Raw genomic sequence first — 27,228 nt, 5'->3', positions numbered from 1 at the left:
CCAATAAATACAGTACCGTAAATGTATTTTCTCTGCCTTATGATTTTCTTAACAACATTGGTTTTTTTCCACCTAGCTTAGTTTGTTGTAAGAATATGGTATATAATACATATGACATACAAAATGTGTGTCAGTCGACTGTTTATGTCACCGGTCGGGCTTCCGGTCAACAGCAAGCTGTTAGTGGTTAAGTTTCTGGGGAGTCAGAAGTCTTACATGGATTTTTGACTCTGCGGGGGGCCAGCGGCCCAGCCCTCCCTCCCTCCCTCCCCTCTCCCCGCACCGTGTTGTTCAAGGCTCAACTGCGCTAAACATTCACTTGCTTCATACCTTGGCCGTTCCTCTCGACTGGCAGACAGGTCTGTGGAGACAGTTCTCCGGCTTGTGATTTACAAGGCAGGACACCGGCTCGGAAAGGGAGGGGAACTTGCCCACAGGCACTAGGCAGGGCAGCGGCAGGCCAGAGCCCTCTCACGCTGCAGCCACCTGACTGTTATGGCATCTTAGTTAACTGGCTGGTCTTCGAGGGAAAACTTGGTGGGGGGGGAGGCGGTGTCAGTGTCCAGGCAAGAGGGATCTAAGATGGGGAGCTGCAGAGGGTGGCAGGTGGTTCCTGAGCCGCCCTTGGTACCTGGGTCCTCCCCAAGGGTGAAGAAAGGTGTCTGGGGCATCCCATCCCACCCCAGCCAAGCTAAGAGGTGCACCCTCTCCTGGCTGTGAGTCCCTGACAAGAGGAAAATACACATCTAATGTAGGAACTTTATTTTTTTTTTAATGTTTATTTACTTTTGAGAGAGAGACACATAGAGCCCAAGCTAGGAGAGGCAGAGAGAGGGAGACACAGAATCCGAAGCAGGATCCAGGCTCTGAGCTGTCGGCACAGACCCTGACGTGGGGCTCGAACTCACAAACCGTGAGATCGTGACCTGAGCCGAAGTCAGACGCTTAACCGACTGAGCCACCCAGGCGCCCCTAATGTAGGAACTTTAAAAAAAAAAAAAACCAAAAAACAAAAACAGAAGGGAGAAGAGACAGCAAAGTAGGAGGTGCCAGAGCGGCCGTGGCCGGGGAAGCACCTGCTGACCCGCTGTGTGGCCAGAGGAGTGACCAGTACAAGCCAGCGTCTGCACAGCTGCCTCCAGCCCCGTGGTCCCCAGGCCGATGGTCTCGGAAAAGCAGAAACTAGAGAAATGGATGGAAGTGTTCAGAGCAGCGCCTCTCGCCGGGCTGTACTCGTGCAGATGTTGAAAACAGGAACGTTAGCTGATGAGTGGAGAAACAATATACCGTGATGTGGTCCGTCTATACTGTGAAATAGGACTGGGCCCTGAAAAAGAACGAAACCCTGACGCCTGCTACCATGTGGACGGAGTTTGATAGTATGATGCACAGGGAGAGAAGCCAGACACAAAAGGCCACATCCCGTGTGATTCCGTTATGTGAAATGTCCAGAACAGGCAAATCCATGGAGACAGAAACTAGACAGGTGGTCACCAGGGGCCGGGGGACAGGGTGTGACTGCTAATGGCTACAAGGCTTCCATTCGGGGAGGTAGAAATGTTCTGGAACCAGATAGAGGTGGCAGTTGCACAGCATTGTGAATGGACTAAATGCTACTTTAAAATGGTTCAGATGGTGGGGGCGCCTGGGTGGCGCAGTCGGTTAAGCGTCCGACTTCAGCCAGGTCACGATCTCGCGGTCCGTGAGTTCGAGCCCCGCGTCAGGCTCTGGGCTGATGGCTCGGAGCCTGGAGCCTGTTTCCGATTCTGTGTCTCCCTCTCTCTCTGCCCCTCCCCCGTTCATGCTCTGTCTCTCTCTGTCCCAAAAATAAATTAAAAAAAAAAAAAAAAAAAAAACGTTGAAAAAAAATGGTTCAGATGGTGAATTTTATGTTATGTGAACGTTACACAATTTTGAGAAAAGGTCAGGCAGAAGCCCTGCGGGTGCTGGTCAGGTGTTCATCCTGCTAAGGAGGGAGAGGGCGGAAGCCAGCATGGAGGGTACGGGCCAGAGGAGCATGGGAATCCCCACAGTGGCCACACCTACCCCTGTGCCTCCCAGCCAGGCCTCCCGGTGCCCCTCAGTCCCTGCCTTCGAATGGGTCGGTGCTGAAGCCCCACTCTCTCCTCCCCAGAGGACCTGTCCGATTCAGAGGAAATATTCCCCAAGGACATCACCAAATGGAACTCCAATGACCTCATGGACAAAATTGAAAGCCCTGAGCCAGAGGACACACAGGGTACCTTGGTCTGGGGGGGCTACAGGGCCTGGGGGAGGATGGCCGCAGGGGCCAAGCCCTTCTCTGCCCCAGCTCCTTAGCAGTGCTGGGCATGGCGGGGTGGGGGGGTTGGGAACACCCAAGGCCCCGCTTGTCAGGGTCACGGCCTCTGTCCTGTGGGCCTGGGGCTGCCCGGCTGCCCCTCCACTCACAGCACCCACTGCTTCTGTCTTGCAGACGGTCTGTACCGCCAGAGTGCCCCCGAGTTCAGGGTGGCCTCCAGTGTGGAGCAGCTGAACATCATCGAGGTGGGTGCCGGGTGGCAGAGGGCCCCCAGGGCCGCAGGGGAAGGGGGGGTGAGCTTGTAGGACCTGTCCTGTGAGAACTTGGCACCCATGGCTTCACATCCACACTGGCATAGGTGCCATCAGAGAGAGGCCTGGGGCCTCCTTTCCTCCCTCCCCTGCCGTCCCTGAGAACCAACAGGGCCTTCAGACAGCCCCCAAGGAAGGCCTTGACCCAGCTCCACCTGTGGAAAGTGGAATGAGAAATTTGTAAATTCCAGACCAAACATAAGATCCCCACCTTGAGCCCAGCTTTTCTGCATTTGCTGAAGAACATGAGATGGAAGGGAAGGAAGCAAAAGCTGTCTAGGCAGAAGTGATGTGGTTGGTGGCCGCTGCCCTGCTGGGGGCACGTGGGGCTCCCAGTGTCCAATAAAGCTGTCTTGGTAGAGTGCCTGTGTCCACTTTGGGGGTTCTTCGCATGAAGCTCAGGCCCCTTCTCCTCTTCCAGCTGTGGGCGGTCAGAGCTGTTTGCATGGGGCACGGGAGCCACGATGCCCAAGGTGGAGACAGAGCTGGGAACTCGGGACGCTTGGGGAGTTTGGACCGGGTGCGGGGGGGGAAAAGAGGAGCAGCGTCCACACTGCCCTCCCCAACTTGGGCTTTTCTGCTTTGAGGTCTGAGGTCAAAGTGGGCTTTTCTAGAAGGCAAACTGGGACAAGGGGAGTTGATTCCCAATTGGGGGTTAATGGCAAATAAAGCAGAGTCTCCTCCCCACCTAGGGCACGCACAGCTCTGACGGCCACTCGGGAGGGGCAGAAGGGACGTTGGGCTTTAGATCTGCCACAGGATGCAATGTGCTTGTTGGAACCCAGCACCGATTCTGGGGCATGGCCATCCAAAGTCAGATCCCTCTGCTTGCAATGGCCCCCAAACCGGAGCCTCCACTCCCCACTCCCAGCCTTGTGGAGGGGGTACGGCTTTATGGAGACACTGACGGGGACCCCCTGGCTCTCCAGAGCTGGCCCCACGGCTCCCAGGCCTGCCTCCACACTCTACCTCTCGTGGGCTCTGTTCCTACTGGGTTCGAGTCTTGGTGGGGGTGGGGTGTGCCCCAGTATTAGACATGAATGGGAGGAGAGCTGAATCTCCAATTGGCCCCGAACAGTCCCAGCCTCCGGTGCCGGGTCCCAGAAGATAGGCACAGGAGGCATTCTCTAGGCCTCTCACTGCCCACCCCCGCCCGGCCTGGATTTCTCAGGGCCATTGGACTCCCCCTCCCTGACTGGGTGGTGGTGAGGTTGCCCGCAAGACGTTCCTTCCTTGAGCCACTCACCGGGCAGTGTTGATAAGCCCTCGGGGCTGCTGGTCTGGGCAGCTGGTGGCCCCGCCTTGCCCTGGCCGTGAATTCACTCCTGCCAGGTGGGCCACTGGTGAGCAATCCTCACGTGGGGACAGGAAGCGCTCCGAAACTCTGCTGGGCAGGTGTTCCTGCCCGGGCCCCGGGGCCCACCGCCGGCCGATGACCAGCCTCCTCTCGGAGATGAGGCAGCCCAGTGTTGCTGTGGCTCCAGACCCCATACCACCCACCGGCCTGCCTTCCCCCTTCACTCAAGGTCATCTGCTGCTCAGTGGCTCCTGGGCCAGCCCATACGCTGCCATTTTCTGGCAGCCTCGCCAGCCCCTGGGTCCACTGCCTGTATTGCCCACGCCTCGCCTGGGCTCTGTGTTGGCACTTGGGCCCTACGCTGCCCCCCGACACACCACGCGGTGGCCCACTTCAGGGCCAGCTGTCCCCATATGGGCCTTCCAGGTGGCTTTAGGCCCTCGGTCTGTCTCCAAGGTTCCTTAGGGATAGGCCTCTCTCTTCAGTTCCTCCTCCTCGTCCCCCACACACCTAGGCATAATAAGGGCATGGCAAGTACTCCCAGTGGCCTCTCTTAGGCCCTGGCCCTGGCTCCTCCAGTCGCACATCAGAAGTTAAGGTGGGGAAAGGTCCCTGGGGATGGGGCCACAGCCTGGATTGGAGGGAAAACACTGAACCGGGGGCAGAAGCTTTGGATTCCAGTCCAGCTTGGCACTGATGCGCTCCGTGACGTTAGACATGTCTCTTGACCTCTCTGGGCCGCCACCACCACCTCCTCTCTAAATGGAATCGTTCCATACCCCGTGCAGATGTGTACCAGTCTCAGGTGTCACTTTGACCTCACGTGCAGGCCTGGCCAGCCAGACGTGGGATCGTTACCCCTCCCAAATTAGGTGGGTTCAGACAGACACATCTGCATCCCCTCCCTGCTCTAAGATGTCTGGACAGAGTCTGAGAATGACAGCACAGGGGACGGAGGAGAGGCCCTGAGTAGATGGGGGAGGGCTCGGAGCTGCAGGCTGAGTGCCCAGGATCACCGCCCTCCCGGGCACAGACACATGGAGGGCAGGTGGGCTCCAGAGGCCCCCCCATGGGATGCGCCTGTGCCTCCTCGCCGAGGCCAGAAACTGCCGCCTGGGCCCCCTGACAGGGAGCGGAGTCTGTGCTTTTGTTCAGACTGGCTGATGGGAGCAGGGCTGCTCTTGGGGAGGAAGAAAGGGGCCATCGCCGCCTCCCCCAGGGAAGGGGTCGAGGTGGCTAACACCAGGCCCTGTAGCTCAGGAACTGAAATCGGGGTTCTCAGAGGGAACAGTGGGCCAGATGGGCCTCCTCCTGGGGTGACAAGGACCCGGCAAGGGGTTGAGTCCGCGGGGAGTTGATGCCACGCCCCCCCTCTCCCCGCCTGCCCCCCCCCCCCCCCCGACCTGCACAGGACGAGGTCAGCCCACCCCTGGCTGCGCCAGCCTCCAAGATCCACGTGCTGCTCCTGCTGCTGCATGGAGGCACCATCCTGGACACGGGTGCCGGGGACCCCAGCTCCAAGCAGGGCGACGCCAACACCATCGCCACCGTGTTCGACACCGTCATGCGTGTGCACTACCCCAGCGCCCTGGGCCACCTCGCCATCCGCCTGGTGCCCTGCCCGCCCATCTGCTCTGATGCCTTTGCCCTCGTCTCCAAGTGAGTGCATAGGCCCCAGACCACCTGGCCCTGAGGGTCAGGCTTCCCCCCTAGTGTCAGGACCCCCGTCTAGATGTCCAGACTTGGCCTCCAGCCCCTTCCGACAGAGGAGACTAGCACTTGCCCTGTCCGTGACGTGGAAGACGCTGACCCGCCTCTGGGACAGAGGGCCTTACTCCCCCGCCCTGTTCCTCAAACTTCCAAGGCCTGGCCCACAAGTGACCCCGTGAGGTTTGCCGTCACGGCAGAGGCCCTCAGGTGGCAGGCAGCCCCAGCCCTGCTGCCCTGGCCGGGGAGAGGGGCCCACTGGGCCGAGCTGAGGCCTCCTGCTCTCTTCTGACCGGGCCCCCTCCCCCAGCCTTAGCCCCTACAGCCACGATGAAGGCTGTCTGTCCAGCAGCCAGGACCACATCCCCCTGGCCGCCCTGCCCCTGCTGGCCACCTCCTCACCCCAGTACCAGGAGGCGATTGCCACGGTGATTCAGCGGGCCAACCTTGCCTACGGGGACTTCATCAAGTCCCAGGAGGGCATGACCTTCAACGGGCAGGTGAGTCGTGGGATGAAGGAAGGGAAGACAGAAACCCTGCAGGGCAAGAGGTGGTGGCTCTCCCTGGCCGGCACCCCAGCAAACAGGGCGGGCACTCAGGCCTCTGGGGCCTCTCCCCCTGTAGATCTGCCTGATTGGGGACTGCGTCGGCGGCATCCTGGCCTTCGATGCCTTATGCTACAGCAATCAGCCAGTGTCTGAGAGTCAGAGCAGCAGCCGCCGGGGCAGCGTGGCCAGCATGCAGGTATCAGCTTCTCATGGCCCCCAGAGCAGGGGAACCCCAGGATAGAAACTGTGTCACCCTTTAGCCCCAGACACCCCCCAGGGCTGCGGTAAAGGCAAGGGAAGGGCAGAGGTTTCCAGTACAGGTGCCCAGAGGTGGCGGGGTGGGTGCACGGGGCAGGTGAGCAGCTGTAGCAGGACCAAGCCTAGAGCGCATGAGGCTCCGGCAGGTGTAAAGCAAGGTCTGCACCTCGCGGAGCTGGGGTCTGGTGCTGGAAGGTGTGGCAGGCGGCTCCTCTGAACTTCCCAGCAGGGGAGAGGATCCCACGTCCCTGGGGCACAGGAGCAAATGGCCTGGGTGGGCCGGGCAAGGCGGTGAGATCAGTGGGAGATCATGAAGATCCGGGTAGCCAGTTCAGGCAGGAATGAAGGCTGTTGGGACTTGGCCAGTGGGTTGGGGGGACAGTGGCACGACTAGGGGACAGGGCTTTCTCCTCTCCGGCGTGGGTGAGACGCTGGCCGGGCAGTGGCCAGTAGGCCCGGAGTCAGGAGGGAGGACACTGAAGCAGGGCCCAGGCCAGCAGCCACCGGGCAATGAGCCTGCATGGGGCTGTTCCAGGACACTGACCTGCTGTCCCCGGGCACCCTGGTCGATGCGGCACATGGCGGCAGTGGCAGCGGTGGCCTGGAGAGCAGCCGGCACCTGAGCCGCAGCAACATTGATATCCCCCGAAGCAACGGTGTCGAAGACCCCAAAAGACAGTTGCCCCGAAAGAGGAGTGACTCGTCCACCTATGAGCTGGACACCATCCAGCAGCACCAGGCCTTCCTGTCCAGGTGGGTGGGGCCGGTGGGACCCAAGGGTCAGACCGTGAGGCCCATGGCCTGGTGAGGAGGGGTGACTCCAAGAGGGAGGGACATCTCAGGTTTAAGGCTGTCAACCAGGTCAGGCTGCTGGCCAACGTGAGGGTTGGGTGCCTCTGGGGTCTTGTACAAGCAAGGGCCATCTTGAGCCCAAGGGGACAGTTTGTCCAGGGGTGAAGCCCAGTCAGGGGGCAAAACTGACCAGGGACAGCTGTTCCAAAGGCAGTGGCGTCCCTAGGGAGGTTGGGACCAGCTGTCACCAGAGGTGGCCACATCTGCAGGACAGCACAGGGGTCAAGGCTCGTTTGGGCCTGATGACCCCTGGGGGGCTTCCTTTGGGAGACTGAGGGCTGTGGTGCCGCCTCACGAGCCACCCCCCCTCCCCGCCCCCCGTCTGCAGCCTCCACGCCAGCGTGCTGAGGAACGAGCCCAGCTCCCGCCACTCGAGCAGCTCCACCGTGCTGGACGGCACAGGGGCTGTGGGGAAGTTTGACTTTGAGATCGCAGACCTCTTCCTGTTCGGGTGCCCGCTGGGGCTGGTCCTGGCCTTGAGGAAGACTGTCATCCCTGCCCTGGATGGTGAGAGCTCTGTGGGGGCAGGGCAGGGCAGGGCAGGGGGTGTATGAGCTGGGTTGAGGGTCTCAGCGGAGCCCTGTCACAAGGCCATGGCCACATCCCAGGCCCGTTCCTGCATCAGCCTGCCTCATTTCTGCCCCCCCCGGCATAGGCTCGCTGCTCCCCTTTGCTCCTACTCCAGCAGCTCAGTCTCCAGCCTCCAGCCCCTGGCCCCTGCTGTTTAATCTTCAAGGCACCTCTGGGAGCTGAGGTCCAGAAGTGAAAGGGCTGCCCCGCGGTCAGATAGGGACGGACCCAGTCTCCGGGGCCCAAGATCTTCCCCTAAGGAAGAGATCCTCCTGGGTGCCTGGCTTCCCGGTTTCAGAAGGGCCGCAAGCATGCTGCTCCAGAGCCCCTCCTCATGGCTGCGGGGACAGGGAAGAGTGACTTACTGGCCGAGCAGCCTATCAGAGCAAGGATCCCTGCACTGTATGCCCCAGGGGTCAGCCAGTGTGGCCAGGGAGCCCTGACATCCTTACGGGAGAGGAGACTTGCAGGGTTCGTGTTACGTCCCCAGGTCACAGAGGGGTCGACCGAGGCTCAGAAGGGTGTAGACACTTGCCCAAGAGCAAGTAAGCGCTGGCTTATATATATGTAAGTGGACAGAGACTTAGGAACAGTGACATGGCAACGTTATCTGTAATCGGGAAAACCAGAACCATTGTAACGGTTTGTCCATGGAGGGGGCTGCAGCCGTTAAAGGGTCGGGTAGGACTCGCAGTGATGGAATGAAGAACGCCAACATTTTTGTGTCAAATGGGGGGTGGAGGGGAGCTCGAAGACGATATAGCACCTGTAACTGTGTGTGTGTGTGTGTGTGTGTGTGTGTGTGTGTGTGTGTGTGTGTGTGTTTAAAAGTGAGACATCTACTCGTGGGGTAGCAGCCCCGCCTCACAGCCAGGGCTGCATCCACTCCGCTCAGTTTAAGAACACCTGGTTAATAAACGGTCAGACCCCAAATCGAGAGACATGCTTTTGGATGCTTCCGGACCCCCCACCCCTCGTGCTGCGGACCCCGGCCTCCTTAGGGCTCTGCGATCCCACCCCTGCCCTCCCCAGTTTTCCAGCTGCGGCCAGCCTGCCAGCAAGTCTATAACCTCTTCCACCCCGCGGACCCGTCGGCCTCCCGCCTGGAGCCGCTGCTGGAGCGGAGGTTCCACGCCCTGCCGCCTTTCAGCATCCCCCGCTACCAGCGCTACCCGCTGGGGGACGGCTGCTCCACGCTGCTGGGTGAGACCCGCGGGGGGGCCTGGGCCCCTGCCGGGTGGGAAGTCACAGCCTGCGCTGAGCTCCTCGGAAGCTGGGTCCCCGGTATACCAGGTGGTGGGGGGGATTAGCCCCACACACCCCAGCCAGGGAGGGACGACGTGGCCTCACAGGTCAGGGCCTCACCCCAGGTGCCAGGAGGCAGACTGGGACCCAGATTCCCACCCTGTTGCCCAAGACAGAGCTGGGGACCTGGAGGGACCGTGTGAGAACCCATCGTGGCAGTGGCTGGCGAGGGGGCACAGGGATGGGAAGGGGCTGCAGAGTGGGTCTGAGCAGGGGACGTGTGTGAAGGCAGCCCATCGCCCGCTCCCGACCCTCCCCGAGAAGGCCCCATCCCCCCGCCCCGCCCTCGAGCGTGTCCTGTCACGTCCTGGTCTTGAAGGAGCCCCACGTGTCTGTCGGAGGAGTACGTCTGGACTGCCCACGAGAGTGTCTGTTGTTGTCCCGTCTGTTCTCTCCCGTCTGCCTCCAGTTGAGACAGTGCAGAGAAACCCCGAGCTGGTCCTAGAGGGTGGGCCCCTGGCCCCTCTCCCCCCAGGAGACGGCTTCCTGGAAACCAGTATCCCCGTTCCCGCGCTCACCTGCCAAGACGGGCCCCGCCCGAGCCCGGACTGTGCTGAGTGTGTGTAACACCCCCATTCGTGGTGGCGTCTGCTTCGCTGGCTGACTGCTGGTCCCCAGGGGCTTTCCCATGCCCTCCTTGGCCACTTGGAGCCTGTGGGACCCTAGTGGCATCCCACAGAGACCAGACAGGACAAGTCTTAAGGATCAGGTCCCGGCCCCTCCTCCCTAGGCTCCTGGGAGCCTCGGAGCCCAGAGAGGGGACCGGCTCTCCCAGGGACACCTGGCACGGGCGTCAGTCCAAGGGCTCTGTCTCCCATTCGTGAGGCTGGTGGGGGCAGCTAGGAGATGGGGTGGAACCTTGAGCCTCATCCCACCTGCTCCCCAGGAGAAACCTCTGGTCCTGGGGAGGGTTTGATTCTCAGGGTCCCACTCCTTACCTTCCCTGAGGGAGTCCCCATCTGCATGTGAGTTCTCTAGCTGAGCCCCGCTCTCCCTGCTCTGCCCTGCCCTCAGCCCAGGGCCCAGGTGAGCCCTCAGCACCTGCCTCTGTTCCCGGACACACACGCAGGGCTGGCTCAGTGTGGCCCATGCGGGAGACGTGCAGGGGTGTTGCCTCATCCTCAGTGCCCAGCATTGGGTGCCCCTGGGAGACCACTCGGGCCCCTGTTGCAAGTGCCCCTCAAACCCAGCTGCAGGGGGCCGCGGGTCACACCTGGCCGGGCAGAGCCCGGGAGGCTGGGAGGGCTGGACGAGATCAGGAGCTGTGTATTGGGTAAGAAGCGTGGCCAGGGGGGGCTTGAGCCTGGCCGCCTTGCCTCCCTACCTGTTGTGTCTGTGTCGGTCCGTCTGTCCGTCCCTGCCCCGGCTCCGTACCCTGCCCTGTCAGCCCCGAGCAGTCAGGCCCCGGCATGCTTGGGCCTGCCCTCACTGCCAGTCGTGCTCAGATGCCACCGTTCGTCTGCAGTGGGAGGGGTTGGCCTTGCCCGCCCAGCCCAGGGCACACCGGGCCCTGCCTCCCACTGCTCAGGGTGCCGGGGGTGGGGGTGGGGGTGCTGAGCTGGAGGAGGAGTGCCTGTCTTACCCACTGGCCTCTCTGGTCCCTGTCCACCCACAGCGGACGCACTCCAGACCCACAGCACAGTCTTTCAAGAGCACGCAGCCCCCTCCTCGCCCGGCACAGCCCCCGCCACCCGAGGCTTCCGCCGAGCCAGTGAGATCAGCATTGCCAGCCAGGTGTCGGGCATGGCCGAGAGCTACACGGCATCCAGCATTGCCCAGAGTGAGTGCAGCAGCACCCAGGGCCTGCGCTCCCTGGGCCCTCCCCTCTGTCATAGCAGGGGTCTGCACCCTTCCCGCCCCCGGCCCCACCCCGAGATAGCGGGCAGTGCCTGGCGGGCAGTCGCCAGGGATGCCGCTAAACGCCCACAACAATCCCAGATGTCCGTAGCGGACTCGAGGGACGGGGGATGGCCGGGGCAGCCCAGCGGGGCCAAGTCCAGGCGGCACGAGATGGGCAGTACCACCCAGGCAGCTGGGAGGCGACGGGCGCGGGAAGAGGGGTCCTAACCCCAGAGGGCCCGGTGCTCCCGGAGGAGGAAGCTGTGGGCTGTTTCTGGACAAGCAAGCAGAACCAGATAACCAGAGGGGCAGCTGAGGGGAGCTGGAGAGGCGAGATCTCGCTGCGGCCGCTCCTTTGCTGCTCCTGCCCGTCTCAGAAGCTTCTCAGCAGCTGGAGCCCAGGTCACCCCCTCTCAGCTCACCAGGGCCAGCCGCCCACTCTGTCCTCCTCGACTATGTGCCTGCCTGCCTGCCTGCTCAGGGGCGCCTGAGCTGAGGCTGGCGTGGGCGTCCTTCTGTGAGGAGGGAGCCTGGCACTCTTCCCAGTGTCCTTCCTGGTGGGCCCGGCGTGGCTGACCCCTTCCTCGTCGTTCTTGCTTCTCAGAGGCCCCAGGGTCGCTCAGCCATACCCCCAGCGTCAGGCGCCTGTCTCTGCTCGCCCTGCCCCCCCCACCCCCCTCTACCCTGGGCCCCCACCCACAGGCCCAGCAGGGGAGCCCCAGCCTGGAGTGGGCCCCCCACCTCCCCGACTTGGACATCAGAGAAGGTACCGGGCGTCACACGGCCTCCGCCCACACACGCTCGCCTCCTCTAACTGGGGTCACTCAGCATTTCCAAGCACATCTCACCGTCAGGCCCTACGCTCTGTGGCCTAACCTGAGAGCTAGAGGCTTGGGCTGGGAGCACTCAGGTCTGGGGAGGACGTAGAGGGGTTGACTGGGGGAGTGATGGCCAAGGGACTGCCTGCCTATCCCACGTGGCAGGCCGCAGGCAGAACTCACAAGAGCCCTGACCCCCATCAGGCACCACTTACCAAGTGTCTGTGTGAACCTAGCAGAAAGGCATCTGATAACCCTTTTCCGGAGCTAGGGGGTTTCCCAGCCCCGAATGGGGGCCAGGACTCACACCCAGACCGTGAAGCTCAGCCTGCGGCTCACGGCAGGCCTTGCCTCGGGGTTCACCTCTGCAAAGTCTGTCACCAGCCTGAGGCCTGCAGGGCACATGGTGGGGGGGGAGGGGCAGGAGAGCCTGGAGAGGACAGCAGCAGGGCCCAGGGCAGGGGGTCAACAGGATCGGCGACAGGGCCAGGGATAGACCTATCTCCAGACTGGGATTGTCCCCAGCCCCCTAACTCCACATGCTCCTCCCCCACCCCCGCACCCGGGGCCTTCTGGCTGCTTGTGCACCGTCCTGGAGTCCTGCACCTTCCCTGCTCCCCTCTGTCACCCAGCCAGGGGGGAGGAGGCTCGCTGTGGCTGCACCCCTTTCCCTGGTCAGAGGAGGATCTAGTGTTTGGGCTGAGCCAAGCCTGCGGGGCCTGGGAACCTCCTGAGGTCCAGCCCGGTCAAGGATCCCTCCTGGCAGTTGCAGCCAAGTGGTGGGGCCAGAAGCGGATCGACTACGCCCTGTACTGCCCTGACGCACTGACAGCCTTCCCCACCGTGGCCCTGCCCCACCTCTTCCACGCCAGCTACTGGGAGTCAACAGATGTAGTCTCCTTCCTGCTGAGACAGGTATCCTGGGGCCCACCGCTAGGAGCACTAGGGCCTTGCAAGTAGGACCAGATGACGCCACCGCTGACATGGCCCCATTTCATAGATGCGGGGGGGGAGGGGCGTGCTCCCATCAGACCCCAGAGCAAGCAGGATGGAGGAACCCTCGCAGACACGGGGATGGGGTGGCTGTTACTGAACATTCGTGAGACATGTGAATCTGGGGAGGACCAGGAGGCAGACTGTAGTGGGTTGAATAGTGCCCCCCGGGCCCCTCACAGGCTCCTGCGTTTCTGGTTCCTGAGTCTGCCCCATGGCCTGCTTCTTCCCTCCCAGGTCATGAGGCATGACAATTCCAGCATCTTGGAGCTGGACGGCAAAGAGGTTTCCGTGTTCACCCCCTCCAAGCCGAGAGAAAAGTGGCAGCGCAAGAGGACCCACGTGAAGCTGCGGGTGAGGAGGCCTCTGGGGGTCCAGGCCCCAAGGCTGTTGTCCTGTTAAATCCTCGAAAGAAGACACCATATCACAGATGAGGAAACCAAGTCGCAGAGAAGCGTGCTGTGTTACTTAATCCTCAGTCCGTGAGGTTGGAGCTATTGCCCCGTTTATAGACAGGGATGTGCCAAGGCCGTGTAGGGCAGGTGGCTGAGCTGGACTCGAACCTGGGCCATCTTGCTTTAAGCCCGTGCCCACCCACCAGGCCCAGGAGATCCCAGCCACCCCTCCATCCCCTACCCTGACCCAGCCTCGCTCCTCCCGTCCCCAGAACGTGACCGCCAACCACCGGATCAATGACGCAGTCGCCAACGAGGACGGCCCGCAGGTTCTGACGGGCCGGTTCATGTATGGGCCCCTGGACATGGTCACCCTGACTGGGGAGAAGGTAAGGACGTGGGGAGGTGGCGGGAGCCCCTACCCTCGCCTCCCTCTGGCTGGGGAGGCCAAGGGCCCAGCCCCTTCGTGACCAGCCTGCCCGGCCCCCAGGTGGATGTGCACATCATGATGCAGCCGCCCTCGGGCGAGTGGCTGTACCTAGACACGCTGGTGACCAACAGCAGCGGGCGGGTGTCCTACACCATCCCAGAGACCCACCGCCTGGGCGTGGGTGTCTACCCCATCAAGATGGTGGTCAGGTACGTGCCTCTGGGGGGCGAGCAGGCCAGGCCGGCCACCTCTGGGGCAGGAAGAAGAGGGTCTGGAGGGTTCTGATGAGCTGCCCCTCCCAGGGGAGACCACACGTTTGCCGACAGCTACATCACCGTGCTGCCCAAGGGCACGGAGTTCGTGGTCTTCAGTATCGATGGCTCCTTTGCTGCCAGCGTGTCCATCATGGGCAGCGACCCAAAAGTGCGGGCCGGGGCCGTGGACGTGGTGCGGTGAGTGACGCCCAAGGGCACGGTGGGTGGGCTCAGGGGCAGGAAGCTCCTGGAGCCCAAGTTGGGGAGGGCTCTGGGCACCCGAGCAGGGGCTCACGGAGTCAGCACCACCAGCAGCTCGCCGGGTGACCTCTTAATGTTGATGTCTCAGTTCCTCACCTGAGAAGTGGGGCTCCCGACAAGACCGGTTGTACTTGCCACAGAGGGCGTCAGACCGCGTGACCTGTGTGACCGTCCTCGTGGCTGTTACTCTATCTGCTGAGCCCAGAGATGCAGTGTCCTGCGGCTGGGCAAGGAGGCAGGGTGGCCCGGGAGGGAAGACCGGGCGGCCGTGGGACACCCAGTCCTGCCCCTCGTCGCCAGGCACTGGCAGGACCTGGGCTACCTCATCATCTACGTGACTGGCCGGCCTGACATGCAGAAGCAGCGGGTGGTGGCGTGGCTGGCCCAGCACAACTTCCCCCACGGCGTGGTGTCCTTCTGTGACGGCCTGGTGCACGACCCGCTGAGGCACAAAGCCAACTTCCTGAAGCTGCTCATCTCCGAGGTGGGTCCCAGGCGGCGGGGACGGGGCGGGGGCGGGGCGGGGGCGGGGCTGGGTGGGAGAGCCGGGCCACGCCCACACGTCTCGCCCACAGCTGCACCTGCGCGTGCACGCGGCCTACGGCTCCACCAAGGACGTGGCGGTCTACAGCTCCATCAGCCTGTCCCCCATGCAGATCTACATCGTCGGCCGGCCCACCAAGAAGCTGCAGCAGCAGTGCCAGGTGGGTGGGCAAGTCGTGGGGGGCAGTGCGGGCGGGCGGGGGCGGGCGGGGACAGCCCACCTCGTGACGGCCGTCTTCCTCACCGCCCTCCTCTGCAGTTCATCACGGACGGCTACGCGGCGCACCTCGCCCAGCTCAAGTACAACCACCGGGCGCGGCCAGCCCGCAATGCGGCCACCCGCATGGCACTGCGAAAAGGCAGCTTTGGCCTGCCTGGCCAGGGGGACTTCCTGCGCTCCCGGAACCACCTGCTCCGCACCATCTCGGCCCAGCCCAGCGGGCCCGGCCACCGGCAGGAGCGGACACAGAGCCAGGCGGACGTCGAGCAGCGGGGACAACGCAGCATGAGCGTAGCGGCCGGCTGTTGGGGCCGCACCATGGCCGGCCGGCTTGAGCCAGGGGCAGCCGCGGGCCCCAAGTAGGACACCGTTAGCGAGGCCTTGTGGTCTCCGTGGTGCTAGGCCAGGGCGGCCAGCCCCGCCAGGAGGCCCGGCCCGGGCACACAATGTCGGCTGGAGACAAGCTTGTCCCAGGGCCTGGCGGAGGACATAGGCCGTGCCACACAGCCCTCCCAGCCCTGCCTCATGTCCTAGGGTCTGAGGGGTTCCAGCTTGCAGGAAAACCTGTCCCAGGATGACAGAGGGACCAGGACTCCCCACGTGGACTGGCCCGAAAGGCACTCCCAGACACTTGCCCTGCATTGACCTCCCAGCATCCTGGGCCCAGGCCCCGCCTGCCACCTCCCATCCACTAGCTCACCTTGACCCCCAGGTCCCCTCCCACTTGGCCTGCTTCTTGTGCACTGATTTTGGGGAGTGGAGATCCATTACCGTCTCCTGTGGCCACAGACCCGTTGACATGCATGAAAATCCAACGTTCGCTGATCTGGGACCTATTGCCACACAGAAGGCTCCAGGGTGGCAAATCCTTGTGCAAGCAGGAAGAGAAAGGCCACATCTTAATTTCTGCAGCTCCGCCTGGCCCGCCAACGCTGTGGCAGCCCCGGATCCCTACCCATCTGTCCACCTGCCCCACCTGGAACCCAGTCTGGCAGCGAGGCTGGTGAGGCCCAGAGCCGGCTCCTGAGAAGCCACGCCTCGGGCTCCTGGGCCTGGCCAGGCCCGGCCTCCTCTTCCACTCCTCGCCTGCCATCAGTCAAGGCCACGTGCCTCGGCTCTCCTGCGTTTCTACACCTTTCTACTTATCCAATCTGACTTCTATGAGGTTTTTTTAAATGAGCAATCCTTGGCTGCTTCCTTTTCTTAACTCTTTCAGTACCAAGCGCAGCCCCTCCACATGAAAACACCCAGCACTGTGATGGAGTCCAGCCTGGTTCTGGGTCCCGGGGCCCTGCCCCCTGCCCACGCAGTGAGGTGTGGGGTCCCTGCCTCACCTGACCCCAATTAATTCCACTGAATTTCTACTCTGGGGTGAATGGGCACACACTTAAGTTTTTTTAATGCCAATTCCGTTTTGATGCCGAATCTAAGAAGCCACAATTTGCTTCGTTAGCTTAAGGGCGGGCAGCCACGACCTCATTCCCCACCTGTCAAGGACCACGATGTCCTGCACGCTGGGTCTGAGCATCAGCCCTCCCTCCCCAGAACCGACCACGATCTCAGCTATGGCGCTCGGCCCCGGGCGGCCCTTCGACTGCTCCTCTACCTTCTTCTACAAGGCGGGGGAGCCTGCCTGGCCAGGCTCCCACTCTGAGAAGCTGCTGCCAACCTGGATATGGCCTCAGGGCCCCATAGGCTGGGATGGGGAGGCACGCAGATTGATGTTCACATTTTCCCGTGTGTAGATATGTACAGCCAAAGGGTTGTGTAAATGTTCTGCAAAAGTGGGTCTATACAGAGTGAAAGCTATTTATTTTGTGCAGAGAAACATTTCTGGAGGAATAGGACCTTCAGGGTTTGTTCATATTTAAGATGTAGCTTTTTGTTTTTGTTTCAGGCGTTCTGTATAAAGCAACGATTATTTTATGGACCAAGTTTTAATGTAAGTGTTGCAATGAAAGTGCAATATCTGACCCCCACTCTGCTCCCCGGCGGGGAAATCGCTTGGCCCGACAATCACAGCCCCAGCGGGGGGCCCCTGTGGCCAGTGCCTCCTTCTCTGTCGGTCCCATCTCACCCCATCTTGCCTACTGCCTCGGTGACCAGCCATCTGGAGAAGCACCTGGAAGAGCCTTGGGCCCACCTGCAATACAGGCTGGGAGGCCTCCTGGCCCGGGGAGGCCATGTGGGCAGTGGGCTCGGCCTCTCCCAGGGGGCAGCTCCCCCAGGCTCCGCACTTCCCGCCTGCCTGCCCAGCCGCCAGCCATGCCAAGGACAACAGCAATAGTCCCCTGGGCCTCTCCCAGTGGCCCTTAGCCATAGATGGTGAGATGGGCAGCCCCCCCCTCCCCGTTGACATCTCTCTTCTATATCCAGGTCTGCTTCCTGCCTCCCTTAAGGTTCCTTTTGGCACATTCTCCTCTTAAGGAAGCACCAGTTTTTCAGAAACTAAGAGAGGGAGGGCAGAGTCCTTTAAAAATACCAAAAATGTTTACAGTGTTGGGTGCTGAGCTGCAGGGCTCAGGCCTGACCAGTCGTAACCAAAGGGTGAGGCAGGCCTTGCTGACTGCCACCCCCACCCCAGGCCTGTTAGAGTAGAAGCCTTAGTCCCACTCCCAACCCCACACTGAGCCTCCGCCCACCACCCCAGATCCAACCGCCTGCCTTCTCTTTGATTTCTAAAGACGGATTCAGCAGAGACCCCACCCCCAACTTTCCCAGCTCTTTATGAGCTGCCCCTCCACCACCCCACTCCCCACGCCCCCCCCCCACACACACACACCTCGTTAGTTTTCTCGTCTCGGCCCCTCCTGTCTCTCTGTCTGGGCCGTGTGTGAGCCGTGTCCTGACTCGCCCCATCCGCCCTTGCTTTCCCTGCACCTTTGGGCCCGAGTGTGCTCTGTATACAGTGTCGTTGTCTATTACACCAATTAAAGAAGCAGGAAGGCTTCCTTCTGGGTCTCTTTACTGCACCAGCAACCACAGAGCACAGGGTGGGGAGGGGATCTGGGGTGGGGGCACGGCCTGTCCCAGAGCTAAAGCTGTGGTGGGGAGAGGATGTCCTTCCCAATCAACAGTGCCTGCTACGCTGACTGTAACACCAGTACACTTATGCAAGCCTTCCCCTGCACCGGGCCTCCTCCCAGCCCCTTCCTGGGCATGAACTCGGTTCATCCTCACAGCAGCCCAGCCAGGTGGATGCTGAAAGCCTCTCTGCTCTACAGAGGTCACGGCTAGTAACGTGGACCAGGATTCCCACCCCAGCGGCCCGGCCCCAGCACCAGGACTCTGAGCAGTTGTCATCTGCAGAATAAACAGTGCAGGAAGCAGCCTCCCTCCAAATCTGAGGGGATGGGGTTTAAAAGCCATGTCTCTGGGTTTGGGATTCAGCTGAGGGTCAGGGTCAGGATCTGGTCTAAGCAGGCTGACCGGAGGATGAGCAGAGCAAAGGTGGCTGGTCTTCACGAACGTCAGGGTACACCCCACCTTCCCCCCAAAAGTCCTACAGGCCTCCTTTGTCCTCTGGAAGTTGGGTAGCAACCTTCCCTCCCTTCAGCACAAAAAGCCGACCTAACAAAGTTTCCAACCAGGGAACATTTAATATTTGGGAAGTGATGCTCTTGCAGGAGGAGCTGATGAGGCCAGTGACCCCGTCCTCACCCCCTGCATCTGAGAGGAGGCTGGGCCAGAGGCCAGTTCGCAGGAGGAAAGGCAAACAGCACCCACTGGGCTTCCTGCTGCCCACTCTGAAGCCAGTCTCCAGGCCACGCCACCAGCACTTAGCCAGCAGGGCCCTCAGGGCAACAGCCCTGCTCGCATCTGGAAAGCCAGGCCATCCCCTCGGGTAGCTTGCTGGAGAAGAAAGCGCATGGGAGGAGACCCATCAGAAACAGAGCTGGGCGTGGACCCCGGGCAAAGGGGTGACACAAACCTTGTTGATCTCTCGGTGTCGTTCCTTAGTTACGATTTCCTCTAAGACCTCGCCATCTCCCTTAATGAGCCTGGGGGAGGAGGGGAGAGGAAGCTGAGCCTCTTAATGCCAGAGCAACAGAACCAGACCCACCTGGCAAAGAGATGCCAGGGCGCAGGCCCCTGCTACCCTGAGCGGGTGGAACACAGTTGCTCCCACCTCTCCCTCTCTCCCACCCTTGGGATAGTGATAAAGGCAGCTGGGTAGGGTCTGCCACCAGACCGGCCAACTGGCTCTTTGAAGACCTTCCTCAAGGCCCTTCCAGCCCCTGTAAGTGCTTGCTCTGGGCAATAGGGAGGAACAGCCTAAAAACTCCCAGAAATGAGTTAACTGCCCTTCTCCTGTCTTTGGCTTTTTAGCGCAGCAGCCGTCGCCCCTCCTCCTGAGAGTGCAGAGTGTGTGGGGCTGAGCTTTGCCAAGCGCTCCCACCTGGTGCGTCCTGTCTCCGGGTCCACCACCTTGCGGATGACACTCTGCCGAGCATCCCACTCCTCCTTGGTCATGGGCTTCATGGCCTGGATGCGGGACTTCTGTTCATCCGTCAGGACTGCGAGGGGAGTTGGCAGGGAGTCGGCAGCTGGGTCTCAGGGAGGGGGCCCTTCCCCTCCTGCACACTGGGAGGCACCATACCTGGGCCGTCCTCTTCCTCCTCGGCTGATCGGTGCCACTGGTCCAGCGAGGGTCCCGGCAGAGCCTCCCCCTGCTGTACCTTTGTCTTCTCCTTGCCTTTCTTCTTCAGCTTCTTCTTCCTTTTCTTCTTCTTCTTCCTCTTCTTGTCCTTGTGCTTCCCCCGCTTCTTCCGGCCACCACTGGAGGAAGAGGAGGAGGACGAAGAGGAAGAAGAGCTAGAAGAACTGGAAGAAGAGGAGGAGGAGCTGGATCGTGGTCTCCTCCGGGCCTTGTGCTTGCTTCTCTCTGTGATGCAGGGAGAAGGTGAGGCTGGAAGGCCAGGAGGGGAAGAGGTAAACCTTTATCCCCTGGCTCTGGCCTGTGGCAGGCTTAGGGGGACTACTGAGGGGTGAGACCCTCCAGGCCGGGCTTTCCAGCCAGAGCAGGGATCAGCACTCCCTGGAGAGGCACCTTCTGGGCTTCACCCTGTCACTGTTTGACCGGGAGCAGGGCAGCCAGGCCCCTATCTCAAGTCCTGCTGCTCAAAAAGCACCATTACGTGCTCCCTTCAATCCTTACACAACGGGCTGGCCCAGCCCCTAGAATCGGAAGGTCTTTCGATCTGGATACGGAGGTCCAACATTCTGCACTCCTCTGACCACTGCTCACAGCCATGCAGGGACGCCCGCCCGGGCCTGCCCGCAGCTTCCTCCCTGAAGTTCCCACACCCCTTTCCCATTCCCTCCGGTCCTCACCCTCCGCCCCAGAGGAGATGGTGCTGGCCTTGTGGTCTTGGGATCTAGAAGCCGAGCAGCTCTTCGGGACATCCTTACTGCTCTTCTTCCTTCTCTTTTCGGACCCTCGCCCCCGGGACCGGCTTCGACTCCTCGAGCGCTTGCGAGAGCTGACGTGAGCCATAGCGCCGCGGGCTGGAGACGGGGAGACACGCTCAAACTGAGGCTCACAGAGCCGATCCCCAGACTGGGCTCCACGGGCGGCTCTTCTCGGGGCCTGGCTCTCGAGGGCCCACTACCCATCACCACCCGGGGCAGGGACTTGAGGGGGTCCGCGGCCACCGCACGATCCTCACCCACCCCGACCCCCGGGGACCTCAGGTCCTGCGCCGACTCCCGGATCCTCTACCCCTTTAAGGGCTCGCCCCCGCCGGGCCGCTCCACGCCTGCGCACCGGCGCTCTGGCGCCCCTAGGAGCGGCCGCGGCCCCCGGCTGCCAGGTGCGTTCCGAATCCCTCCCCGCGCGCTCCTGTCCTCCACCCGCGCGGCCTCCGCCGCCTCGCAGCCTTGGGGAAGGTCCCCGCAGCTGCTCCGTTCCTTCCTCAACCGCCCATCGGGCGGGACCACCCGACCCGCGCCACGCCTTCGCGTGAGGAAGCGGCGGCGAGGCGACTTCCGGCCTGGGCAGTGCTCCCAGAGGCCGTCCGGCTGGGAAGCGAGGCGCTGCCTCCTTTAGTCCCGAAGCCCCAGGTTCCGCTTCCAGGGCTGCGGGAGAAACGGTGTGGCTCGCCCACCTCCGGAAGAGGGAAGCAGGGGATCCAGGCTTCGGCCGTGCTCCCTGCTCTTCTCAGACCGCCCTTCTCCAGCCTCCCTGAAGACCCAGGGAGGGAGGCGACCCGAGACCGTGCGCCTCTTTCCTCCTTGAGATGCCTGCCGTCCTGTCCACCCTGGCAGGCCGGGGGACACCTTAGTCATTCCAGCGTCCCCACCTGGTAATAGAGGTCGCGAACAAATAGCCATAGGGGCCGGAGAGATCATGACAGTGAGCCAGGAAGGGACCCCTGTGAGGGAATGCGCCACAAGCCTGTCCAGCGTGAGCAGCAGCGGAGGCTCTGCTCCAGCTGATTTCTCCAGTGTGGGCTGGGGCCTGGTGTTCCAGACCTTCCCACCTTCCCCGCGAGGCCGGAACTCAAGATTTCGACATGGGAACCCCTGGGTTTTCAGGTGTACAGCCCAAACCCATCACAGCTGCACTCTTCATCCAACTTGGGGGCGGCCAAGTTGCAAGTTTTTCAAGAACAACAGCAAACATGGAGGGCTGTTATAAAGCACTTTATATACATTAAATCGTTTCACTCTCACAACAGCTTTCCGAGATAGGTACTTCCCAGATAAGCAAAAGTAAAGCACAAAGAGGTCAAGGGGCTTACTTGCAGCCACACAGCTGGAAGCAGCAGGATCAGAATTTGAACCCAGGCAGTCTGGCTCCAGAGTCCCTGCTCTTAACCCCTCTGTGGAAAGCGCCCGACACCAACTAGAAGTTGCTATCGATGGCTCACCCAGATCCCCTTCATAGACAGATGCACTCACCCAGGCTGTGGTGTCTCCTAACTCATACCTGTACTCTTCTCTGGAAGGTTCCCTGGGCCACTGGGAACCACCACCTCCCCACCCACCCCGCCAGCCTGGCCTTGACACACCTGTGAGCCAATAACCGATGCAGGGGGCAAACTGCTACATTCATGCTCTAGAGAGCTTGGTGGGATTGGGCTGAAGCTAGGTGCCCTCTGAAACCACATCTTGGCCCAGCTCCTTCCTGTCCTGTCCTTCCCTCACGCCCTTCTCCAGAAGGTATTCCCTCAACAAACCACCTGCACAAGAATCCTCATCTCAGGCTCTGGTTCTAACACACCTGACCTAAACCAGCGTGTCTGCTGAAAGAATGACTCCGAGGCTTGTGTGTCCTTTTGAACCAAGAAGTGCCTGAGGGCTGCAGGGAGTTTATTCTTGCCCTGCCCAACCCAAGGCGGCAGAGCCCGGCCATGCCACCCCGACACTGGCCCCAACCAGACTCAGGTCAGTGCGCACACATCCACCGTGGTGGGCTCCTCACGAGTGAAGCCGTCGCCGAAGCCATCGTCGTCCACCAGCTCAGGTTTCCGGCAGCACATGGGGCACAGGCGGTTGCGCACAGCAGAGGCCCGGAGCCAGACGACAAGGTTCCAGCGCTCGCCAGTGCCTAGGGGCCGGGCCCCGTGCAGCTGGCCACCCCGGTGCAGGATGCCCCGGCCCACCACGTGTTCCACCTCCAGGGGCCTGGCCAGGGCTGAAGGTGCCTGCAGACAGCGGAGCTCAGGCCTGGGCACTCCTGGCTGCCCCAGGCCCTGCCCCCCGGGTCACACACACTAACCTGGAAGAGGTCCCCGAAGTACAGGGCGCCCCCCGTGAAGGCCTTGCCAAGGGCCACGTTGAGGGTGAGTTCGGCATTATCATAGTGGCAGCCTAGCTCACGGTCCTGGCCCGGTGCATATTTGACCACAAAGGCACGGTGGCTGTCGAGCCAGCCCCCACCGCAGTCTGGGTACAGCAGGGCCATCAGTGGCTGCAGGAAGCGTTCCCGCAGCGGAGTCACCAGCGGCTCATCCAGGCCTAGCTCGTGCAGCAACACCTGGGAGGGGGATCCCGGGAGTCGGCAGGGAAACTGGTGGGGGCCTCACCCTGGGTCCCTGCGGGCAGTCTCTTCCTAGGGACAGCAGCGCTTTGCAGATATCGATGGGCTTAACTTCAAAATAACCCGACCGTGACCTCATCTTACAGACTGGGAGACCAAGACCAACGGGACCCAACAGCTCTTCTCTCGCACTGCAGCTATGGCTCCCCAGCCCCAGCTCCCTGCCGCCTCGGGCCCCCCGGAGGGAGCCGCACCTACCCCATAGTTGTTCATGGTGTTGGGTCTTCCCTTGGGCATGTCCGAGTGCTCGAAGTGCTCCAGCTCCTCCAGCAGGGCCTGGCAGAATGGCGCTGTAAAGACCGGCAGCCGGTAGATACGCTTCTCCCCTGCGGAAGGAGGGACAGTCTGTTGGCTAGGAGCTTCCGTGTGGGTTTCAGTCTCCTTGCGAGCTGTGAGCCTGGGCACGTCTTTTCACTTCCCTCAGCCTCAGTTTCCTCATCCGTACAATGGGGATAACACAGGTACTCACTTCTCAGGGCTGTTGTGACCATTAATGACATAATGCATGGGCAGCAGAGGGGCCTATTCTCGGGTCCCCTTATTTGTCCCTGGAGCCTCTCCTCCTGCTGCCGCAGGTGTCCACAGCCTAGCCATCAGACTCAGATGTGGGTTCTGGTGAGACCCAGAGGTGGGAAGGGATTAGCCCAATGACCCCCAGCAGGCCAGTGATGGAGCCCAGCAGGGATCACAGGGCCAGCGCCAAGCTTTCCCTGCACCCCATCCCATGAGCCACCAACACTTGTACCCCAACTGAAGTGCCTCCTGGAGCCTCTGTTCCCCACACAGGAAGGCTGAGGGGGGCTGCTCTTTCTTGCCGGGTCCTGGTAGGGAGAGGCCAGGCTCTGAACGGAAATGCAAACATTTCTTGGCAGATGCACCAACACCCTGGGGTGCACGGCTGGTGTGCCCCCACACTTTTGGCCAACTCACAGCCGACAGCCTTCACCCAGACAACCGTTACACAATCTCCGCTGTTGGGGAGTGGATGGGAATGAGGAGGGATGCCCCCGGGCTGGGAGGGCATGTTTTCATTCACACTCCACCCTGTGCCTCACAACAGAGCACGGGCTTGATAAGGGGAGCAACACCTTGCACCTATCTCCCCAAAGGATCCCCTAGGCCTAGGAATAGCCGTAACTGTACGACTGAGGAAACCTCTAGATGCTATGCACCCAGCCCTTTAGGCATGTTACCTCACTTAATCACACTTTAGCAGATGGGTATTACTATCGCTCCCGTTTCACAGATGATGAAACTGAGGCAGAGGGCTTAAGGAACTTGGAAGGGCCAGACTTCCTGCTAGGGTTAGCCCACGGGAGATCCCAGCAGGAGACTCAAAGGCCAGAGAGATGCGGCATTTCTGAGTTTGGCATGGCTTTGTGCTTCTGCTCAAGGCCACAGCTGCTTCCCGCCCCTCTCCCACAGCTCCAGGTCGTGGCGGGCTCAAGACACTCACTCTTGCCCACTTCTCCAGGTCTAGGGATAAGGAACTGTCTGCTCCCCACCCCCCTCACCCCCAGGGAGAGGGGGGAGGGGGGTGGTCCTGTGTCAGCTGTCCCTTCGTTAAGTTCTTCAGTCACCCCCATTCGAGTGTGCCAGCTGGCTCATACCTGACACAGGCAGGTGGGCAAGTGAGTAAGTGACTTACAGATGCCCTGCTCCCGGCAGGTCCCACCAGCCCTTCTAGCTCCTGCTGGCTTAGATTCTGGAGGCAGACATGGTAGGTGGAGGGACCCCACCCCTTAGTCCTAGTCCTACCGGGTGATGGGGCCAGGGTCTCACCAGACACTGTCTCCAGCCGCTGGAGAAGGCCTTCAAGGTCTGCACCCGGCGATGTGCTGTACTCGGCTGCGGCCAAAAACTCAGGGGCCAGGGCCTCATCCTGGGGGCAAAACACACCGGCTGTGGGGCAGACGGCCTCCGGTGCCGGCTGCCTCCACCTCCTTCCAGTAACCTGCCCCGACCAGGTACCTGCAGCGTGTTGTAGATGTGAGGCCGCACCGGGTGGTAGGAGCGTGCGATGAGGGCTTTCCTGGCAGCCGCCTCCTGCCCCAGCCGCTGCCGCCGTTCCACCTCCTCCTCGAGCTGGGGATGGCACAGGGCCTGGTCATCCAGATGGGGCCGCCCATCACCCCCCAAGGTCATTGTACAGATGAGGAAACTGAGGCTCAGGAAGGCCAGAGCAGGACCTGGGCTGACAGCCCAGTCTCCCTACACGCCTGACTCGATCAGGGTAAACTGCAGGTGCCAAGCTGCTGGCTGAACGCAACTCCTTCTAGTAGGGGCCCATGCCGCTCGGGGTTGCACCACTCAGGGCCTGGCAGGGATGAGAGCCCCTCCCCATACCTCAGCCAGCTGGGCCCCCGAGGGAGGGGAATGGAATCCCAGCCAGTCCTGTGTTCCAGAGGCTGCGGAGGGCTCGCCTAGGAAGTTTCCCGTTACTAACCCTCAGATGGAGGAGGAGGTGGAAGGTGGAGCAGCCCTGGCACCAGCCAAAGGGGGTGGGTGGACAGACGAAGAGCTGGGAGCCAGAGCCGGGCGGTCCCGGGTGGGATCTCAACTCCACCTGCTGTGACACCTCGGGCCAGTAATTCCCTCTTTAAGCAAAAGTGTCTCGTCTCAGGAGGGCGTGGGGTAGACGACCTGGCATTTGCCACTTTCTCTTTTCCTGGTGTCAGGACACAGATACTGCGGTGAGTGGACACGGGAAGGACCCCCCCCCCCCCAAACTGCTGACACAACCTAAAGAGGAAGGGCTAAGCTGGGTGTGGAGGGGGTCCGCGAGGGTGGGGAGCGTTACCTCTGCTAATAGCTGCTGGAAGTCTTGGGGGCTGACACATCCTCGGCTGCGCAGGATCTGAGAGCAGAAAGTCCAGGGAGCTCAACTGTGTGACCTTGTGAGTAAGTCACTTAACGCCTCTGAGCCTCAGTTTCCCCAGGTTAAGATGCAGACGAGAGCCTGGACCTCACAGGATCATTGTGAGGATGAAATTCGATAAGCACGCAAAACAGACAACACCGAGAGCGCGCAGAGCCTGGCCCTGCCCTCAGCACTTTACCTGTATGTTCCACTCATTCATTCATTCCTTACGACAACCTCACTAAAGAGACACTATTATCCCCCTTTAAGGTGAAGAGAGCGAGGCACCCAGAGATTAAGTCATTCTTGTTGTCACATCTGAACACCCGGGCAAAGCACAAGACCTGGGGGACAAAGGTCCCTCCTCCGCCACCCCTCCCCCATCACCCCGCCCCGCCCATTTCTCTGCAGAGCCACTGGGGGCCACTCACCGGGCCATAGTCCCGGCGAAGCTGCTCCTCGCCCCGGAAGCGCACGTGGAGCCGGTAGCGCGCCACGTACAAGTTCTCCGAGCAGAAGCAGGCGCAGCGGCAGAAGCGCCTCGGGCCCCCAGCCGTCGCCATGGTGAAGAGGCGAGCGTCGCCCCGCAGGGTTCCGTAGGGGCACTTCCGGCACGCCCCCGACGGGGGTGGGGGCGCGGCGGTGGCCCGGGAGGCAAGGGTCCGTTCTGAGTTCGCAAGTGCAGAAGAGGACGAAGACTCCGCCCCAGAAAACGGGTCTGCAAAGGGGAAAGACGCTCCGGGGCCGGACTGGGGCGAGCAGCCTCGGCGGACAGAGCGTGTGGTCTTCTCGTTCCGCCTCACAGTTCCCCCATCCACGACGTGGGGATTAATCACCCCACTTTACAGATAGGCAAACTGAGCCGCACCTTCACAGGCCGGGGACAAGTCGGGACTTGGAACCGCAAGACGTTTTGCTTCAACGCTGCCTTCCTTTTCTGCTCGGAGCTTTTGAAGAGGCGGCCAACGCCAGGAGGACAGGAGTTCTGGGGTCCGGTCTCGTTCTCTCCCAACTATCCAGTTCTGTGCGTCTGAACTCGGGTTTAGCATTCTGCCCGGGTCCCTACCCGGCACTCCTCGAGCCTCCGCCACGGTCTCCAGATTCGCTGCTGACGGCCCCGGGATGTGTTTTCTCGAAAACGCTCCGTCCGGCGTGACTTCCGGTGGCTCCTCCTAGGGATACAAATGTGGGCGGGGATCGGGGTGTGGTCTGCTGGCGGCCACACCCCGCACGACCGGCTCCCAGTTGTGCTGTGCACCGCTGCTGTGTGAGATGAGTGTGTTTTTCTTTTAGAGTGTGCGCCCCTACCTCGGGGACACCCATCGTAGCTCCTACGTACTTGTCTGGGAGGCCCCCCATCTTGGTCCTCGGTTCACCCCCCAAGCCCAGAGCCGCAAAGCCCCGGGAAGAAGCTTGGATGGCAGCCCTGTGACTGGGGGAGG

General features: G+C 61.6%; 3 protein-coding genes across 23 annotated transcripts in view; 1 reads left to right on the top strand and 2 right to left on the bottom strand.

Annotated features, from left to right (window-relative positions):
* Nucleotides 1-15,606, top strand: part of PITPNM2 (phosphatidylinositol transfer protein membrane associated 2) — a 144,488-nt gene extending 128,882 nt beyond the window's left edge. For 7 of the 16 annotated variants that reach the window (XM_058691400.1, XM_058691393.1, XM_058691396.1 and 4 more), the window contains 19 exons: nucleotides 2,135-2,239; nucleotides 2,456-2,526; nucleotides 5,301-5,548; nucleotides 5,907-6,096; nucleotides 6,221-6,340; nucleotides 6,938-7,155; nucleotides 7,583-7,761; nucleotides 8,857-9,027; nucleotides 9,539-9,688; nucleotides 10,745-10,909; nucleotides 11,573-11,734; nucleotides 12,553-12,701; nucleotides 13,017-13,133; nucleotides 13,447-13,563; nucleotides 13,665-13,813; nucleotides 13,907-14,056; nucleotides 14,420-14,603; nucleotides 14,695-14,823; nucleotides 14,922-15,606. In XM_058691400.1, the coding sequence (XP_058547383.1) occupies nucleotides 2,135-2,239; nucleotides 2,456-2,526; nucleotides 5,301-5,548; nucleotides 5,907-6,096; nucleotides 6,221-6,340; nucleotides 6,938-7,155; nucleotides 7,583-7,761; nucleotides 8,857-9,027; nucleotides 9,539-9,688; nucleotides 10,745-10,909; nucleotides 11,573-11,734; nucleotides 12,553-12,701; nucleotides 13,017-13,133; nucleotides 13,447-13,563; nucleotides 13,665-13,813; nucleotides 13,907-14,056; nucleotides 14,420-14,603; nucleotides 14,695-14,823; nucleotides 14,922-15,245 (3,098 nt within the window). In that variant the 3' untranslated portion in view covers nucleotides 15,246-15,606. The remainder of the gene's footprint in view (nucleotides 1-2,134; nucleotides 2,240-2,455; nucleotides 2,527-5,300; nucleotides 5,549-5,906; nucleotides 6,097-6,220; nucleotides 6,341-6,937; nucleotides 7,156-7,582; nucleotides 7,762-8,856; nucleotides 9,028-9,538; nucleotides 9,689-10,744; nucleotides 10,910-11,572; nucleotides 11,735-12,552; nucleotides 12,702-13,016; nucleotides 13,134-13,446; nucleotides 13,564-13,664; nucleotides 13,814-13,906; nucleotides 14,057-14,419; nucleotides 14,604-14,694; nucleotides 14,824-14,921) is intronic. The other 9 variants (XM_058691405.1, XM_058691402.1, XM_058691406.1 and 6 more) reach the window with 6 other exon arrangements.
* Nucleotides 15,607-18,461: 2,855 nt separating this feature from the next.
* ARL6IP4 (ADP ribosylation factor like GTPase 6 interacting protein 4) lies at nucleotides 18,462-20,881 on the bottom strand. Of its 6 annotated transcripts, none has more exons than XM_058691390.1 (6): nucleotides 20,552-20,881; nucleotides 20,217-20,390; nucleotides 19,483-19,791; nucleotides 19,282-19,399; nucleotides 18,814-18,883; nucleotides 18,462-18,734 (listed from the first exon to the last, which is right to left on the bottom strand). In XM_058691390.1, the coding sequence occupies exons 2-6, from the start codon at nucleotides 20,377-20,379 to the stop codon at nucleotides 18,678-18,680; spliced, it is 717 nt and encodes a 238-aa protein (XP_058547373.1). In that variant the 5' UTR covers nucleotides 20,380-20,390; nucleotides 20,552-20,881; the 3' UTR covers nucleotides 18,462-18,677. The 6 variants fall into 6 exon arrangements, with proteins under 6 accessions (XP_058547373.1, XP_058547371.1, XP_058547374.1 ...); XM_058691388.1 differs by having other exon boundaries at nucleotides 20,556-20,881; XM_058691391.1 differs by having other exon boundaries at nucleotides 20,572-20,881.
* A 630-nt stretch (nucleotides 20,882-21,511) lies between these two features.
* On the bottom strand, nucleotides 21,512-26,350 carry OGFOD2 (2-oxoglutarate and iron dependent oxygenase domain containing 2). Its single transcript, XM_058691386.1, has 7 exons — nucleotides 26,218-26,350; nucleotides 25,727-25,783; nucleotides 24,898-25,011; nucleotides 24,709-24,808; nucleotides 23,125-23,252; nucleotides 22,606-22,863; nucleotides 21,512-22,531 (listed from the first exon to the last, which is right to left on the bottom strand). Exons 1-7 carry the CDS (start codon nucleotides 26,347-26,349, stop codon nucleotides 22,268-22,270), a joined length of 1,053 nt encoding a protein of 350 aa, XP_058547369.1. The 5' UTR covers nucleotide 26,350; the 3' UTR covers nucleotides 21,512-22,267.
* Nucleotides 26,351-27,228: the final 878 nt, after the last annotated feature.

This window comes from Neofelis nebulosa, chromosome 11 (genome assembly GCF_028018385.1).
Source record: "Neofelis nebulosa isolate mNeoNeb1 chromosome 11, mNeoNeb1.pri, whole genome shotgun sequence".
Classification (NCBI taxonomy): domain Eukaryota; kingdom Metazoa; phylum Chordata; class Mammalia; order Carnivora; family Felidae; genus Neofelis; species Neofelis nebulosa.
The sequence above is the reverse complement of the archived record's forward strand: the minus strand, read 5'-3'. Positions and strand labels throughout refer to the sequence as shown.